Source organism: Chlamydotis macqueenii, chromosome 10 (genome assembly GCF_036417535.1).
Source record: "Chlamydotis macqueenii isolate bChlMac1 chromosome 10, bChlMac1.mat, whole genome shotgun sequence".
NCBI lineage: Eukaryota > Metazoa > Chordata > Aves > Otidiformes > Otididae > Chlamydotis > Chlamydotis macqueenii.
Window position 1 is genome coordinate 22,201,134 of NC_141565.1, and position 18,784 is coordinate 22,219,917.

An 18,784-nucleotide genomic window follows, 5' to 3' on the forward strand; every position below is an offset into this window, starting at 1 on the left:
TGGCAGATCTGCAGCAGAGCCCCGGTTTGCGATTTGAAACCCCGTGTTGGATCTCTGCAGATGGCCAGTGGTTTCCCTGGTGTTTGTGTCCCGGCTCGGCCGAGGTTTGGGATGGTTACCTTGTCCCCGGCAGCCTGCAAGCCGCCTCCTCACCGTTCTTCCCTGGGAACGCCCTCTCTATTGCTTCATCTCACAGCACTTTTACGTCTGCGTGTAAAGCGTATCTGTGAATCTCTCCTTTGTCCTGCTGGCTTTAATTAACTCATCCCGCTGCTGTCTCTTATTATGCGTCTCTGATTCTTCAGTAATTAACGCAGTGCGCGGCGTACTGAGGAAGCTGGTATCTAAGATGCCATAAGAGATGAAAGTGTTTATCACTGAGAAACAAAATAATGAAGGCAAAAGTTGTGTTTTCATCTGCAAACAGTGACAAGCTGAGTGTCACTGGAGATGTAGTTCTCTTTTTGGTTTTGGTTTTTTTTTTCCCAAACCAAGCTATACAACTGTAATATATGAATGGTGTTAAAAGTGAGTATTTCTTCAGTCCGGATGTATTTATCACTAGTACTGTGTTGATTCTATTTTTTTTTTTCCAATATTACCTGGGTATTTATGGAAAGTTCGCAGACGTGCTTTATCTTGAGGCTTCGGTTGCTTGGGCGGCTACATCCCGTTTGGTGATGGGCATTTGCATGAGTAAGGATTTTCTTGACCCATCTGTGCTTTCCCAATATCCCAACTCCTTTGCTGTTCCTATTGCAGATAAGTTTTCCCTCAATGACCTTCAACTTGCAAAATTAAGAAGAATCTCAGCTCTTCACTGGGATGAAGTTTGTCTAATACATTGTCAACATCACTTGCCCTTCAACCTGTTGTTTTTTTTAAATCAGTTTAAGCTTGTTCAGGTTATTGTTTGTTTGTTTTAATCTCTCTGCTGACTATTTAATTTGTTTATTTTGCTTTTCTGTGTTGATGTTTTTGCCCATCTGTTTAACCTCTTGACCCTACCCAGGCATGCAGGCTGTGTGTATCCCAAGGAGGGTTCTGTGCAAAAAATAATTGTAAAAATCCCTCAGGATTGACATGAAGATTGGGTGCTCTGTAAGGGCGACGATCTGATCAGAGAGTTTCTCTTCTTCCAGGCTCCCCCTCCAGCCGTGTGTATTTCCCACTGCCTTCCCTGTGCTCTTCTCTGACATCGTCTTTTTCTTCTTTCTTACACAGGTGGGCTCTGCATTGCTCAGTCCCTGAAAATCCCCCAGGATCGCAAGGACAAGACCATCGACTTTGACAAAATTATCAAGCAGCTCCTGGAAACTCCCAATGCCAGGGCCATCGTTATTTTTGCCAATGATGAGGACATCAAGTAAGGATGACTGAGGGAATTAATTCATTTGTGCCTTATAGCCATGCAGAAAAGAGAAAGCAAATTGGAATGTGAATAATGGAGGGGAAACGTCTGTTGGTGAGAGGGATGCAGGGTTGGGGGTGGCACCGGGCACGGAGGTGCTGCTGTTGCTGCCCTGGCCAGCGTGGTTCCTCTGGCCATGCATCGCTGTACTGGGGGGACGGGAATGTTAGTCCAGGTCTGGAAGCTTTTCCTGCCGCAGGGTAGCTCGTGCATTGGACGGCAGACCTGACCTTACCTCTCAAAGAGGCGTTAAGAAGGTGCCCCTCTCTAAGCTTCTGCCGCTATGTATTACTCATTAATTCAGAGTCTCTTACGGCAAGTGATGTTTGCTGGTGATTAAGTGACTTGGATGCTCAAGGTTCAACCACATAAGGTGCTCAGGGTTTAACCACGTACCACGTGCTCTTAAAATAATACAAAGGTTATTTTAAAAGCGTGGCTCTCATTTCTCGCTTGCCTGTGTTCCATCTTCTCTCTCCAGAATTTTAAATTAGCTTAAAATTTTGATGGCATTGTCAATTGCTGAGAGCCTCAGTTAAACAAAATGGAACACAAAGAAGTTAGGATGAAGTTTGAGTAAAGTCATCAGCAAAACTTTTAAGTTTTAGTGGACTCAGGGCTTCAGTCTTACAATCTAGGGTGAATTAAAAGAAAGGTGGATTTGTGCTGCATGGATCGTGATTTGGTGTGCTGTGAAATTCCTGGGCTCTGCTGATCACAGGAACGTGCTCTTTCTGTTCATTCTGCACTTGCAACACACCGTTTTCCCCAAGCAATTATGTGTTTAAATGAAATTAATTTGTGAGCAAGCCGTTCTTTTCCGCAGGCAGATCCTTGCGGCCGCTAAGAGGGCGGATCAGGTTGGCCACTTCCTCTGGGTGGGCTCGGACACGTGGGGCTCCAAGGTGAGCCCGCTGCTGCAGCAGGAGGACGTCGCTGAGGGGGCCATCACCATCCTGCCCAAGAGGGCCACCATAGAGGGTAAGAGCTGTCTCCTGCCTGCAGCGGATCGCCCCCATTTTTCCCTTGTATGTGTTTTGTGAATAAGGCTGTACAGCCACCGCATGAGACAAAGAGTATAAAGTACATTGAGTCAGTCTTCATCCCCTGAAATTTTCCTAAACGTCTGTGTTCCTCATCTGAAAACTGCATTTTATTTCTGTAATTGAGAAGCCACCAGCAGTTCTTTATTAAAGACGCAGTTTCAGAGCTTGCATTGGTAATATGACAGGGCCTTTATCACAGAAAAGAAAGTAAACCAAAAACATCGTAACATACCGTGTGTATATGTACGAAGAGAAAGTATTTTGCAATTTATGTATTGCCTATGAAGCAGTGGGTAAGTTTTCTACTGAAGAAGTAAAAACCCATTTTTAAATCAGCAGTTTCCATTTAAACTTCGCTTAGCTTTTATTTCATTCAGATCATACATGTATTTGTACCTAGTGCGTGTGTGGTTTACAAAGGTGTGTACTTGTACATACACATGTGTATATAAAAATTAGGGGACATACGTTTTCAACACAATCCCTGTGTTTCTCAGCATTTCTTTTTTTCCCTGGAGTGTTTGGTGCCTGACCTGCCCTCAGCTGGTTATCCCTCTTGGCTGTACGGGTCCTTAACTCCCCAGATGGCTGCCTTTGGGCCAGCCGAACTCAACGGTTCCAGTCCGTGTTCTCTAGGATATGAAAAGAGAAGTCCTGTATGATGGAGACACTGAGTAAAGAAAACAAACACCTCGGCCGGCACGTGGCTTCGTGCCGGGCAGGGGCTCTAAAGAGCCTTCAACATGTTCCCCACGTTAAAACCGGTTCTCGAGCCTTCACACAGAGGAAAACCAAACATTTGCATTCGTTTTTACTGTGTCTGTACCTCATTAGTTATTCTTCTCAGGTATATAATATATTTCATCCTGTTACATTTTTTAAACCCTGGAGGCATTTTCGCGTGTTACCTCTCCGTAAATAGGGAAAGTTAACAGACAATGAAGTGTTTTGTTTCTGAAAACCAGGATATCTTCATAATCCCTTCGTACCGTCTGTATTCATCCCTAAGGGTTTCTAACACAGAAACAAACACTCTGCCAACAGCAGAAATAAAAACTTTCCGCGTTTGTTTGGTTTAAAATATTCTCCTTCTGTGTTACACATTAAACGTGTTCTGTGTTCCTTCTGTGTTACACGTAGATGTAACGGGAAACACGAGCTTTGCTTTCGACACAGTAAGTGATAATAACAGAGTTGAAGGGTTCAGGTATAGAAAGTTGGTTAAATAATGGTTACAAACACCAGAGTATTTAGTGTCTCTGCAAAAAAAAAAAAAAAATACGTCCACTGAGCCTGCAAGTGTCGTCTTATTCACTGAATGTATTAGACGGTCGCCTAAATTTGGCCAGTTACATTTTGCACTTGTAGTCTTGTAGGCTGCATGGTTTCTTGTTTGTGATGCTTAAATTACATTTTTGCCTGTATATATAATTGTGTTCATTCTCCAAGAGTGGGTGCCGTACGGCAGGTACCTGTTTTGCGGTCCGGGATCTGCACGTTACCTTCCGGAGAGGGAAAATGGCTCGGCCAGCAGCAGGTACTGCGCTGGGCATGGAGGGAGCGGCAGAGCCGAGTGGCCCAGAAGGCGGTTACGCTGTTGATAGCCATCGTTTCCTGGCTGCTCTGCCGCTGCTCAGCAAGGTTCAGGCTGGTTCCCACCTTTTTTGGTCCCATTCATCCGTCCCTAATTGCCGTCTGTATCCGCCGTCTGCTTGGCCCTGTTAGCAGGAAGGGCAAAGGGATGGTTAGGAGCTCGGAGCAAATTCCCGGTCTCCTGAAGCAGTTTTCCAGAACTCAACATTTCCCCTTTCAGACCGATTCCAGTTCTGTTTCGCCCACTCAGAGAAACACCCAGAGAAACCTGTTCCTTACATAAGTAAGTAATCTTAGGGATTAGCCTTTCTGTGCTCAGTGAGGCTGTTATCCGTATGGATTGTCTGCCTGCCTCGCATTTGGACTGCTGGGTGTTGGTTTGTTTTTCTTCCTCTTGTTGTAGTAATTTCATTTGGCTGTGAATCCAAGAGAACTGGAAACAGACATTTTAATGTTGTTCTTTTATGATCCAGCAATGAACATCTGCTTCCTAAAATTTAGTAATGCATTTCTTTTGGTGAGGACATAAAATAAATGAAATAAGAAGCCTTGCTTTGCCCTATAAATAGAAACATATCAAAAGAGCAGAAGGGAGCTCAGTTTGCCCTGAAGGACCGCGTCTTGAGCCCAGTAGGTTCCACTTTGCGCACTGGTGTCCTGGTCCAGGCACAGTTAAGCACCAGCTTAAGTCCCACTGGATTTGGTGAGAACTTCTTTATTAGTCATGAATGAGGGCGTTACCCTTATTTTACTCCTCAAGAGCATCTTCTTTTTTTTTTTTTTTTCCTTTCATTTTATCACTATGTTAAATAGTATTTGTAATTTGTTAGAAAAAGATTCCTAGCAAACAAACTTCACTGGAAACAGAGAGCACTGCAGCTCCCATACCTTAACCTGAAATATGTGATGCTGCTAGCCTCTTCTCACGCTTCGGGGGAAAATATTAGGCTAATTAGGCAGGAAATGTTGAACTGCATTGAAAACTAATGTGCCGGCATGTTCAAATGTATATGATACACTTGGGCTTATCAGATTTTTGGTATCTGTAAAGCTATCGGTCACATAAGTCATAAACTGAAACAGTCGTTATACAGAAAAATACATTTTTCAAATAAGGCTTCTGCCCTGGTCCTGACTCTTCAGCTCAAAATACAGACGTGATGTGTAGGTGTGTTGGTGTATTTACGCCTATCTACATATATGCCACATGAACTTCCTATTTTTGGTAAGAGTGGGAACATCCCGGCAGCCTCCAGCTCCAGAGAGAGTCTAAAGCGCTCGGTTTCTTGCCCCAGATACACAGTTATTTGTCTTGATGCTTGATGTCACTCTTGGGACAAAGTTTCTTTGCTGTAGTCCCACAGGGTGATTTGGGGAATCATTACATCAGCTGAATTTGTTTGTCTTAAGTCAGTCTTAATACAGCCCGGCTGTGTTTGATGTAATTATGCTGAAAGGATGAAGTTGCATCTTATCTGCATAATTGCAGTAGACAGCGAGCCAGAGGAAGTGCACGCTTAAATAGTAATCACTTCATGGAAAGTTGGGTTTGGAACAGGCTCCATACCAACTTCACCAAGCACCAACAAAGTGAAAAGGCTTTGCAGAGTTTTCAGGGAAGTAAAGCCAGATGTACTTCTAGAACAGCTGTGGCAGCAGAGTGTTGTGTTCTGGTTATTGTTGCTTTGAGCTCTTCCTGAATAAGGTTGTGATGGTGTGTCCTCACGCTCACAGATTACTGGAACTTCAGCCCACTCCTGAAACTCAGCGTGTGCTCAGAGGAACGGGCACAGTGCGTTGCGTTGCAGAACTGCAAGTGCCTGTGCTTTCGGGTGCAAGAGATTGCGGTCGTGTGCCTTCTTTTGAGTCTTTTACTCAGGGTATATCCCTGTAACTTTTTTGTGGAAAGATGTAACGTAAACACAGAGAGAGTCTCAGTGCTGGAAGATGAGAAAAATGAGACAGTTTAAATAACAGACGAAAGCTGTATTTTCTAATTGAAGTTTGAATGGGATCTATTATTATTATTATTATTACTACTATGTTCATTTTGCAGTAATATAGAAATGATGAACATCTGTGGCTCTGCATGCGTTTGACATTCACTAAAACAGCAACACAACAGAAAAAAAAAATCCCCAGAAGGTCTTGCTTTCAAAATGTGTTTGGTGAGATTTTTACCTACTGCTGCTTTGTTCCCCAGAAACCCTTGTTCTCCTTCTTTCACCTGAGTAGAAAGATGAGCTTTGCCCCTGGGGAAGACTCCCGTGTCGGTTTGGTGTTGAAGAGCAGGAGGAGTGCCCAGCTGGTGAGGGAAAGGGTGAAATGCCACGGAGAGGAGCAACATGAGCTGCGGGAGGGTTCTGGGCGAGCAGAAGCAGGCTGGTTTGAAGTGACGGTGCAATCAGGATCGTGGTAAAATGGGAGATGTTAAGGCAAGTATGACAAGTCCGCAGAATTTCAAGTGCCAGAGGGAAAACAGAAGTAGAGTGGAAAATGAAAAGCAAGGTTAAGACTTCAGAAAACAAATGTTTTGTTCTTGCGGTTCGGCTGAGCTCCTTGCCAGACAAGCAAATTACTGTACGTGGCTGTGTTTTCTGCAGGCGGCAGAGGTCTAAGGGAAAGTTGTTCATCTGTCGCATTTTTCCTTTGAAGTCCCAGAAGGTTTGCAGACCATCCAAACCAGCAAGAAACGAAATATGGAAACACTCCCTGGATTCTCTTGGGTTGGACCATCGTTCCAGCTGCAGACTTCCCCAAACGATGGCTGGGATGAGCTGCAACCCTCTTTCTTTGTAGGCAGGAATGAACTTCTTCCACACTGATCTTTTTAATCACAAACTGACCTTTAAGTGTTCCACTGCCACTTTGCCTCTTCGTGTTTCGGTAGATTTAATAAACTTCAGAGAATTTCCTCCTCTCGTTATCACTACTGGATCTAATTACAGGTTTAGCTGCCGGGGTAGCTCTCTTTATGACACCATACAGACGTGTGTAAGAGTTACCTGGATGCCCCTCTGATTAAAGATGATACTACTACTGGTCTAGACAAATTGAAGTTCTCCCTAGCAGGCAGGTTTGGTCAGGAGTTCCTGAATTCTTTCCCCGGAGGAAAAGGAATCTTCCTGCCGGTGACAAGAAGATACTTGTGGCAGGAGAGATGGAGAGGCCTGATCTTCTCGGAGCAGGTTTGCGCAGTATTTTCTGAATTCCATGCGGAAAGCTGTTGGTCGGTGCAGGTCCAGAAGATAGTCCAGCCCAAGGAATTGAGTCGGGTGAATGGCCTTGTGTTTCAGAATAAGTGTCTTTCCCCTTTTAGGTTTTTTTTCCTCTAATTTAAGCAGTATCTACACTTAAGATTTTAAATTTGCTTTTATCAGTCTGTAGTAGCTATTTAGATTTAAAGTTTCTATTCAGGGATATCTGGTTTTCCCCAGCTGTAAAGAAGAACAACTACCAAATTGCCTCTTGCTCTCTGCTGTTCCTGTGCCTCTTTTCTGTGTGAAAGTTTTTGAACTGGGCTGTTGCACTGTGGTTCATGTTGTTAGCATTCATGCTACTGACTTAGCACTTTCAGATATTGGTTCTTCATCTAACTTTTTTTTTTTATTTTAAAATAGTCTTCCTTATCCTTCTTACTGATATGTGATCTGTTTTCATGGACAGCAGCTCACAGTGAAATGAAACCAAGGAGAGGAACAGCTGTAAGAGAAATACAGAGGCTAGTGTGTATATATATATATATATTTGTATGTATGATGTTAATTATTTTAAAAGTCTGGGAAAATGCTTTGCTAGTGATGAAAAAAAAATTCTTAATGGTCTCAGCTCAGAATTTGATGCAACTAAACAATGGGGTTCAACTAGATTGAAGATTAATGGTTCAATTCCAGCAAGCTGTAGATGTGGCTGAGGTTTGCAGTCTTGTGAAGCTCTCAACTGCGAGGTTAAATTCCGCACAAGGAGGTGCATCGCTGCTTAAAAAAAAAGCAGCATTGCAAGTGCTGTAAACCAGCATAACTGTCCTTGGATTTTTCAGTTGTCTTCCAAATAGATGGTGAATCATGTTTTTAATGATTTGTTTTTATTTCCAGCAAAAGCTGATTTGTTTCTTTTTTTTCGTTTGGGTGGTATTAAACCCAGAAAAAAACAATGAAAGAGTAGTGATTTAAGAAAAAAAAATTAGAATGACATTATATTTCACTATTTTGTGAATCTCAAATATTTTACCTTCACGTCCCCAGTCTAGCAAAGCAAAGGAGCTCAGGGTCCATTTGCCTCAGTGTGGAATTTTATCCAACAGGAACAAACACAGGCGTGCAGTTCTCTGTCTGTCTGTGGCTGCCTGTACCCCAGGATGGGTTTCTTCCCCACCTCCTCCCTGAAGAGAAGAGAACAGCCTTCTATCTCTGTAATATTTGTAAAATAATCAGGTTTGGATTCTTTTTGTTTCCAGCCTGGTTCAGAGTCTTTTCCCGCGCTCTGTTGTTCTCACGGTTTTTCTCTGTGTCCCCGGGGCGCGAGCGTGTGTTGTGAAGAGAGTCAGCGAGACGGGAAGCTCTGGCTCGGGGCGGGGTTGGTTCATCCCAGGCTGCGGGGCTGCCGGGACCAGGGGATCACTGCAGCCTCCCTACAGTAGAGCCCATGGACTCTGAAAGCCAGAGGGACACTGGACATAAGGGAAAAGACCCAAGAGATGTAGTGTGGACCATCGCTCCTGGGATTTACTCATTCTTCCCATTGCCGCCCCTGAATTTCCCTCTCATCTCCTTGCCACAGCCCATCTGACCCATTTTACTGTCTGTGCTGCTGGAAAGGCTCCCGTGTTGGGGGATTTGTTCTTTCTTGGCATCCCCGGACTCTCTGAGCACGGTGGGACCAGCTCAGCGATGGCCTCAACCAGACCAGCGCCTGGGGTGGGCGTGCTCCTCTCTGGGGGTTTAAATAGCGCAATCACAGCCAACAACAACCAGGACCCGCGCTTCAGGGCTGGTTTGTGTCAGGAGGTTGGCAGGGCAGCTCTGGTTTGGACGCCATCTGCTGAAAGCAATGTTTACACAAAAGACGATGTATATAAACATTCATTTGCGTTTTTTCCCCGTTAGTAAATTGTCTTTAGCAGCTTTGGAATTAAAATACTAAGGGTTTTGTATGCTCATGTTATTAAGTAAATACAGAAGCACATCATCTGTGAAGGTAGGTTTGTTATTTCATCCCGTACATTTTGTCAAAAAGATGCTTTCGAATGGCACTTCGTACTCCTTGAAGAAAACTTGTTTACTGGCCAAGCACAGGTGAAGGAAGAATTTACCTTTTTCTTCTTCTTGCGTATAGATTCCAGCTTGTTGAAAAGCCGCTCTGGGAGCTGAGATTAGCTTTGGTTCCTCCTGGCTTAGTGCTGGATCTCATTGCCTCTCGCCCTTGCACGTACGGACGGACTCGGCGTGCTTCAGCCAGGATGCTTCGCGGGCCGGGCATCGTGCTCCTCTTGTACGCTGGGCTGCCGGTTCGAAGCTTCGTGATGAAAAGCGTGGTGCAATTAAATGTTGGCTGAAATATTGCTGCACGGCGATGCCCAGTCTCCTGAGACCGATGGGTATGGGAACGCTGAAGATTCCTGTAGGCAGGAATTGCGCGTTCGCTGTGGCGTTGCAGTCACAATGTAGGGCTTGGCTTTAAAGGGTTGTGGAGGAAGCTGTGGGGAGAGGTTTAGTGAGTTCCAAGAGACAGGAGCTGAAGGGTAGCATTATTTTTTAATATGAAGATATGGAGAGGTTAAGAAACACAATTTTTGTGAAGTTTCAAATTAATGATATTTTTCAGGTTTTTCTTTTAAACTAAGGCATTGAAACCTATGTGGTTTTTTTTTCTTTTGTTTAAGATTCCCTGTACGTGTTCGTTACCGAGGACCAGCCTCGGCTGTAATCCCCGTGCCGCTGCAGACTCAAGGGCAGTGCTCCGTGGCTCCAAACCCGAGCTCCACGAGGCCATGCGTTTAGGAAGAACACATATCATTGCAACTCAAAACGTGCACTTCTGCATCGTTTCAGTGTAGTGTTTTGCTGCAGTGACACATCTGGCTAGTTTGTGGTGTTCAGTTGTTGGAGTTCTTTGGAGGTTTCCGAGCCAGTTTGAAGGTTTGATCTTTCCAGAGCATTAAGGAGAGTTATCTGCCAAGGCACAGCTCATAACCACAACAGCGTTAACGAGAAATTTCATCTCAAATGTGGGTTGAACCAGTACCTTTTCTAATGATGTTGCTGCTTCATGGCAGAGAAATTAGGTGGAAAGCTCTAATAGGACCATAAAGAACCATTGTAAAATAAAAATCTAGAGAGCTTTCTCTTTAGCGCCTTGGAATGAAATAAACTGCTCGCCCAACCCACAAGAAGCCTGGCTTGCTCAGAGTCGAGGTGGTCCTCTGATGGGCGCCAGCTGTTATTCATTCCGTGTCTGTCTGCAATTCTGCATTTTGTGTGGTGCTCCCAGGACTTCTGCTTGGCATCTTCTCTTTGATGTTCATATTTAACTGTTATTTCAGGACACTGGAGGTTGTGTGGGTGGTTGTTTTGAGCGAAGGAGATGTGTACACACACACACAAACTGGACTGGTTGATGCTGTAAAAAGAGATAATTCACAGAGCAATGTCTAAGCTATTGATTGCTCTTCAGATATTTCATCAATGGTCTTTCTTTAGGAATACCCTGAGTTGCATCTTCTGAAGAACAATTTTCCTCTCGATGATCTAACACTGAAGTTGTCTGAGCTGTCTGTTGGACACATTTGGGCAAAGCATTTCCATCCAGAAAGGAAAAATTTTATTTTTGGAAAGCCTGCTATCTTTGTGTGCCAGCTCCTGGTCTGCGTGTGATCTGGAAGGAACCTCTAAGCCCCCTTCTCTGCGCAGAAGGTGTTGGTGGGTGTCTGAGCGGAGAGGAATGGAGGAGCGTTCCCTCCTCCTCAGCAGACATCCGGGTGCTGCTTTCCAGCATCTTTGCAGTGCAGCTTGGGCTGGCGACCAAGCTTTCCATCCGTGTGAGGGGTGTTGAGCAACACGTGGATGGCACACAGCCACCACGTGAAGACGGTCTCCTATCCAGCCCCCCCAGATCAGGAAATCCTAGCATTTTCTAGTGCTGCTAGTCTTTGCTTCTGTGCAGAGTTTCAAGCCTCATGATATCTCTGACTCAGTAACTGCAACCTAAAAAGCTTCTCTCTAGGCTACTTAAAATCACTCTCTGAAATCCTCTCTGATTTACTTGTTCTTTATGAGCAAGGCAGGAAAGAAATACTACTTCACAATCTCTCAAGCAAAGCAAAAATAAAAATGTTTGAGGCTTTTATCAGGGTAAAATGCAAGCCTGGCACCCCTGTTTGCAAGTACTGAATTAGGATATGCCTGCGTTCTACATGACGGATGCGGTCACTGCAAGTGTTACGTGTGTTAGTCTCTGTGTTTGCTGCATGAGTAGCTGTCGATCACCAGCCTGGCTCTCGCCGTGGGGATCCGGAGCATCCCGGGAGGGATCTCTGCGGCTCCAGCTTCTCCACTGCTGGGGCTGCACGCACACGAACACGCGTGAACGGCTGTGTCTGAAACAGGCTGAGCTCCGCTGGGTAGGACGGATTCAGACTCAGAAATAAATGTGCTAATTTTAGGAAGCGGACAGAGGTTTGACAGAGTTTTCTTGTTTGATTGATTGTTTTTTTCCTTTTAGTTTCTGTTGTTAATGCTTGAATGATTATAGGCTTTTGAAAGTAATAGTTGAGGAAATAAAACACATAATATACACATAATTTCCTTAAAGATGATACAATGAACGCTAAAGTGCCCACTTCACTCATGCTGGGTTGCAGATCTGCTTCGGGGATGTGTTTTCATTTTGTTGACTGGCTGTGTGACAACAAAAGAAATGGAAAATAATTCAGAAAAAAAAATCCGCAGTGTAATCACATGCGCTAGCTCTATGGAAAGGGAAGCAGGAGTCAACAGACTGGTGATCTCGATCTCCTGGTGAGGACAGACACACACAAACCTTTTGTTTCATACTTAAAATGGAGTTGTACAATGGTGAAGAATTATGTCAAAATATCCCTCTGTGCACTTTAAGGTAACGTGTCTTGAAAGTGCGGTTCAGTCTTTGTAGCCTGGTTCCAGCTAGGACGGGGTTAATTTTGGCTGGCACTGGGAGAGGAATTGGGGACACAGCTGGTTTAGCAATGGGCCAGCAGCTGGGATGCCCCACCCCAATTAGCCCTGGGCCATTCCCTGCCCTGGGCCGCTGTGCTGGGGGTATAAAGTGGGGCCGGGGCTGAGGGGCTGGTTTGGCTGCTGGGGAGGGAGCTGGGCATCAGGATCCATGGTGAGCTCTTGTACTGGAAATCGCATGCTTAATTTATGCTGTTACTGGTTTTGTTTCATGTCTCTGTTTTCTTCCCCTCTGTTGTTCTCTTAAACTGTTTTTATCTCAACCCACAAGTTTTGCCTTTTTTTTTTTTTTTTTTTTTCTCCCCAATTCTCCTCCCCATCCCATGGCGCGGGCAGTGATGGCGGGAGTGAGCGAGTGACTGTGTGTTGTTTTAGCTACTGAGTGGAGCTAAACCAGGATGCTTTGTTTCAATTACATGACATGGTCCATCTGGACATTCAGTTATTCGTGTTAACAAAGCTGTAATGCAACCAGCATTCTCCAGTTTGCCGCTGAGCCTGCTGCTCCACTTCCCAGTCATGGGAAACACCTGCTTCCTCTGGGGTGATGTAAGCTGGAGAGCTTTTGGTTAAGTTGTCACACTGCTTCTGACCACTCTCACACTGCTATTAAAGTTAGGGGAAAGAAAGAAAAAGATCTAGAAAGGGACAGCATGGGCTGGGTGTCTTCAGTGGTCACTAATCCCCTTCAAGGAAGTTGCCTTCCAAAAAGTAATTGTGCTAGAATTTGTAAGAACTAAGTATGAAGCAAGTGAGTGGCCTCAAATTGATTGTTACTACTGAAAAGAGAATGGTGTAATTGCTTGTGAATAATGATTAAGCCTAATTAGAAGTCAGTGTTTTGCTATTATGCTGATAATAGCCACCTGTAGAGCCTGGGCTTCAATATGTTCTCCATGGGTTGGTGTGGTATCAGCACCCTTGCTTCTCTACACCGAGCAGAGGTTTTGGCTTTCCTCCGGGACGCTATGTACGTTAGCGCCTGCCGCGCAGCATGCTCCCACACGTATTTCTGAAGCAAGACTGAACTTCCATTTCTCTTTCTCTCCCTCATTTCTTTCCTGGGGTACCTGTAGTGGTTAACCCACTCAGCGTAGCCTTCGGTTACCCTCGTAATGAGGAAATACTTCTAATCTTTGTTTTCAAGTTTCTGTGTTTTTCAGTTTAGTTACCACTTCACATAGCATACATTTCCAAAGAAAAATATTTCAGGATCTAATGGAGGGAGTTGTTAATGACATCTGGAAGTTACTGATGTCCCTTCTGTTCCTCAGTGTGGGTGTGCTGAGGCTGCCACGCAGGCTTTGCTGCGGAAGATGTTTGCATGGAAAGAGCCTGTGTGTTCTTTGGTCTCATCCCTTGGTCTATGACGGTTTCAGCCTGCCGCAATGTAAAGGGGTCAGGGACAACAGGAAAATGGTGGGGGTATTGTGGAATGAAGTACGCTGAAGATATTTTGTGTTAGTACCAGTAGAAATGCGTAACTGAGGCATTGGGTTAAAGAGAAATGAAATCTGTGTGCTGGGTTGTTTTTTTTTTTGTGTGGATTTTTTTTTTTTTTTTAAATCTAAATCACACCTGAACTCTTTCTTTAATGTCTCCTTGGAATTTAAATTACGTTTGTAGCTTTGGCAGTTATTTAAAATGCTGATGTGTCAGTCCCCAAAGAGAGAATACTTGTCTCGAGTATTGCCACTTGAAATTTCGGGAAGCCACACAGATGTTCATCTCCTCATTATGGAAATAATGTATTTGGTTAATGTGTTGGTATGAAAAGAGGGGAATACAAATTATCTTGCAACTTAAGAGCCATTTGAAAGTTTCTGTGTGTTTAGGCTGCCTTATCCCTTTCTACTACAGCATCTCTGAGCAACCTGCTCTGGTTGGAGATGTCCCTGCTCCTGGCAGGAGGGTTGGGCTGGGTGGCCTTTAACAGTCCCTTCCAAGCCAAACGCTTCTGTGATCTCTGATGAGAAACGTCCCCAAATCTGCCAGGTTTGGGAGTGCCTTTGCCTGTCTGGCCGAGGCCCCGCTGCCCCATTTCCAGCAGCTCTGCCCTGGCTGGTGCTCGGTGCTGGGGCAGTGGGAACCGTGGGGTTCGATCTCACCACAGCAGCCGGGGGAGATGCTGTTGGACATTTGTTCTCTCAGAAGGTCTGTGTGCTGCTCACTGGGGACAAAGCTCAGGTTCCTCAGTACTGGGCTTCTTGGGTGCACGTCAGAAACACAGAAGAATGAGGAGAGGATCTGAGGCGGGAGCCCTTGCCTGGTGGTCCTTAAGCGGCTGCTGAACCAGGGGGTGGGCTAGGCCTGGGAGATGGAGAAAAAAATAGAGGTGATGAGAGGATGTGGAATGGATATTCTGCTCCTGAAATATCTAAATCAAACTGGAGCAACAAGTACCTGGGGCAATGCAGGTATTTCTGTGTGGGCCAGCCCCAGATTGCACCCTGTCCCCCAGCCTCAGAAATCATCCCCATCACATTTATCTTTAGCCATAGGAGTCCGAGCGCTTGTTCTGGACGGTACCTTATGGTCCGGTGTGAGTAACGCGTGCAGCTGGAGCAGAAGCTGAGACTTTGCATTAGCGGCCTCAGCTGAGAGGACAGAGGGGGAGGCAGAGAACAGTTCTGTCGCATCCCACCGCGTTCTGGCTGGATGACATTACTAAAGCTGCCTTATCAATAAGCCAACTGTCAAAAATCAAGGAATTTGGGTTTTGTTTTTTTTTTTTTTTTAAAGACTTTAAGAAAAAAAAAAAAAAGGAAGGAAAGAATGCAATGGAGTTTTCAGGTAATGTTTTCTTCCAGATGTTACCTCAAGGGGAATTTGAAAATAAGACTGGTAGCGTGTATAGCAGGTTAACCGGAGGCGTGACGTCGCGGCGCCCAGCCCATTATCCTGGCTCCACAGCGTGGCGTGTGTGATGGCCTCTGTCCTGCCCGTTCCTGTGTCGGCCCCACCTGACCGCAGCTCGGGCTTGCAGGTGCTGGCTGTGGGTACCGTTGGAACGAAGGCATCGCGTGAAAGAGCGCTGCCCCTTCATCTCACCAGCGTTACCATGTCAACAGCAAACCCGGCAGCAGCTCTCATGTCTGGTTTGGGGTGCTGTGTGGGCACAGCTGTGGGTCTGGGAGCTTGCACATAGATTTTAGGATACACAAATATATTTACACGTGCTGCCGTTATGCCTGTTGACATGGTAACGCTGCAGAGAGGCACAGGGAAAGAAAGAACATGAACTCTGTGTGTTGAGGGAATTGAATGCAGTGTAAGGAAACAACATTTGAAATGCAGTCAATTCTGCGGGATGGGGCTGTGCGCGGTGAGCACAGAGGAGCAGCCCCTCGCGCTCCTGTCCCGCGCGGCAGAAGGCGGGTACGTCTCTGCCTCCACCCTGCCTTGTTCTCCCATGATAGGCAGGGGGAAGGTGGGCTTGGATTTCCTTTCATGTCCGGTTTGCTGGGCAGGTATAACAACGCGACCGAGCGTGGATTCAGTTCTTGCAAGTCGGTTTTAAGTGTGTGCGCCGGCACGGCGCAGCTGGGATGGTGCGTTGACCCCCGCTGGGGTTATTCATGACTTTATGGCTCAGAATTCAGGTTGTGTGCCACAGGATGATGGAAAACCACCTTTTGTGTAGCACACAACAAAGGTTTGTTGGTCCTGCTCTTGGCTTGTCTGCAGAATTAGAGCACGTGGGGTGCTACCATCCGAGCCATCAGGGTGCCCTGGGCAGCTGCGGCAGGGCTGGGCAGCGGCCGCCGCCTCTCCTCCGAGAGCAGCTCTGACCTGCCCTTTCCATTATTTTGGGACGCTTATTATGGGTGCTGCTTGATTTTTCTTTTTTATTATTGTTACTTACAGCCTGTTGAGCCAAGTTACTCTGGTTGCTGCATTAGAACCTAGAGAGATTTCTGTATTTTTATCCTCACTTTAAATTATGCAAGCAGCTGACTGGAGTTTAAATGCTTTTAAGGATACGCAATGTGCATTTTGTCTGCTGCTGCTATCAAAGGGAAGAAAACCACTCTCATGTTCTGCATTTAGACCTTCTGCACCTCTCTGGTTTTGCTGTTCTGCATTATTGAAGTGAAACGAGCCATCTGCGGAGCAGCTTCTCCCGTTCAGTCAACGCGGGTGTGGAGGAAGAAGTGGGAAACCGGTGGAAAGAAGACATCAATGCATGCAAAGGGATTTAGTTAAACAGGTAATTTCAAATGAAAAACTGACGTAACAGCTCAGAATTTGGGGATGACTATTATTAATAGGAAAGAGTGATCTGCATCCTGACCCAGGCTCCTGAATCGTCACACTGTGCTCCGTGTCCCTGGGTGACACGGCTCAACTCCGCCGGAGTTTCACTGCCAGGTTTGATCGATGCAGAAGCTGCAAGAGAATTTCAAGAAGACTGAGTATGAAAGCAAGAGGGAAAGCGAGCCATTAACTAAGTTGTATTGTGATAAATATTGGGAAAAAAAAAATCTTTTCACTCATCTGCAGGTATGAGGGGGTAAAAAAAAAACCAACCTACTTCATAGATAAGGTCCTGGCAAGACAAATAGCCCATTTCCAGTAACTGGGGAGCAGGAAAGGATGAATTACTGGGAGAGACGTTCTGGTTCTGGATGTATTTTTAAATCTGCTCCATTTGGCCTGATCCTGGTGATAATCTTTACAGCAGATACAGATCCTCCCTCGCAAGGGCAGGCTTACATGAGCAGCGTTTCTCCCTTGGCTGGGACTCTGCATAGTGCAATTAATCAAAAATTGTTCATTCCAGCAGTAGGAGCCGCTTGAATGAGAAGCGGAGCATTCAGCTGAAAGGAAAGGGCTACGTGTGTTAAGCAACCTGGGTTACTTATGCTAGTGTCAACTTCCAAAGTCCCTCTGTGGCTGAAAATGCAAAAATCTGACGCGTTATGAAGTCCCCAGTTGTTTGGGGGAAGAGGAGCGCAAGCTGCCTTCGTCTTCCACCCCGTAACAACTTTCTCGATGCTCTGAGGTGCGGATTTGGTCCTTCTGTCATTAGCAAAGAAAATGATGGATCCCTCTGGGTGAGAGCATCAGATTCCTTCTCGAGTACGGGGATGATGCTGGCCCCGTGCGGCAGACCGTGGTGGCAGGGGAAACCGGGCGCGGGGACAGGCTCCGTGATGTGCGAGCACAGTGCCCGCTGCACCGGGCAAACCTCATCCGCAGCTGAGGCCTCTCGCTGCCGTGGCAGTGAAAGTAACAAATAGGAGAAATAAATGTAGAGTTTCCTGCTAACTGTTTATATTGCTATAAATGGGAGCTCTGTGAAAGTAAGAAGTGCCTGAGGGCAATAAAATGTAGAATAATGACTAATAATCCACTTCTGTATAACTTTTCCATCACGGCCCTGGCTGGGCACCACCTAGGTCGTGATCCCATTGCCGTGGCAGCTGTGTAATTTTATACAGTGGTAACGATGACACTTAGCCAATATATATCTGTTGCCATAATAGAAGCTTTATGGCTTAAAATCCCAGATTTGCACTAAATATGGCAGGCTGGATTTCCTTTGTCCGCGCTTTATGTCGTGTACATAAAAAAAGTCAAATGTGACATCAACTGAAATGCCCTTTTTCACTGTTCTTGTCGGCAGCTGTTAAAAAAAGAAAACAACTGCAAAGCATTTTTATGGCATGAAGGAAGTTAATAAAATCACTTAAGCTTTTTATTCAGTAAGAAGGTCAAGGAAATATCTGCAGACTGTCTTAGCAGCTCCATAACGCTGTGTGGCATGGGCAACATAATAAAACCTGAAAAAAGTCTGGCTGTCTTAAAATTGATCTTATCATTTCACATCTAATGCTTTTATCCCAGATTTAATGGCAGTAAATTAAACTATTTTGGCATCAATGCTAGGGAAATCAGGAAATTATTTGAGTAGCTGTTTTCAAGTCCATAATCGTAGTAAGTGGCGATTTACTAGCTGTGTCACTAAAATTTGTATAACTAGCGGTCATCAGTGTGGGCACACTTTGGGCAAAATAGCGAAGAATAAAAATATAAACTGATGAAATCACTCTTTGTATGAAATAGGGTCAATATGTTGTATTTGCTTACAAACCACATGGGCTGAGAATGAAAACAACTTAGGCAGATGAGAAATGCGATAGGTCAACAACTTTGTGTTTTAATTAGGCTTAATTATTTTCCCTATTAAATAACCCCAGAGCCCTCAAAGTCACTGCTGACACGTGAAATAGCTGCTTCGCAGTGTGTGCGAGTGATTTGGTGAACAAGAAGTGACAGAAGTATCTCTGAAAAAAAATATCTGATTCATCGATGCCAACAGCATGTTTTCATCAGGGACCTTCACAAGGCCCTGCCCATGGTTCACTGGGATATACTGGAAACTTCGCTTGGCTGCTGATGTTTTCGCTGGTGCCAGTTTGGCACTGGATCCCCCACTTTAATCTCTCTCTTTTCCTAGAGGATTGTTTTTTTGGGGGGGGGGGTATCTCCCTCCTAAGCAGCTTTCTCATCTGCTGCCC

The 18,784-nt window shown here is 45.3% G+C and overlaps 1 protein-coding gene across 3 annotated transcripts in view; it reads left to right on the top strand.

Moving 5' to 3' along the window:
• The window catches only part of GRM7 (glutamate metabotropic receptor 7), a 273,711-nt gene that overhangs the window by 146,730 nt on the left and 108,197 nt on the right, over positions 1-18,784 (top strand). For all 3 annotated transcript variants that reach the window (XM_086755674.1, XM_086755675.1, XM_086755676.1), the window contains exons 3-4: positions 1,225-1,366; positions 2,238-2,392. In XM_086755674.1, the coding sequence (XP_086611800.1) occupies positions 1,225-1,366; positions 2,238-2,392 (297 nt within the window). The remainder of the gene's footprint in view (positions 1-1,224; positions 1,367-2,237; positions 2,393-18,784) is intronic.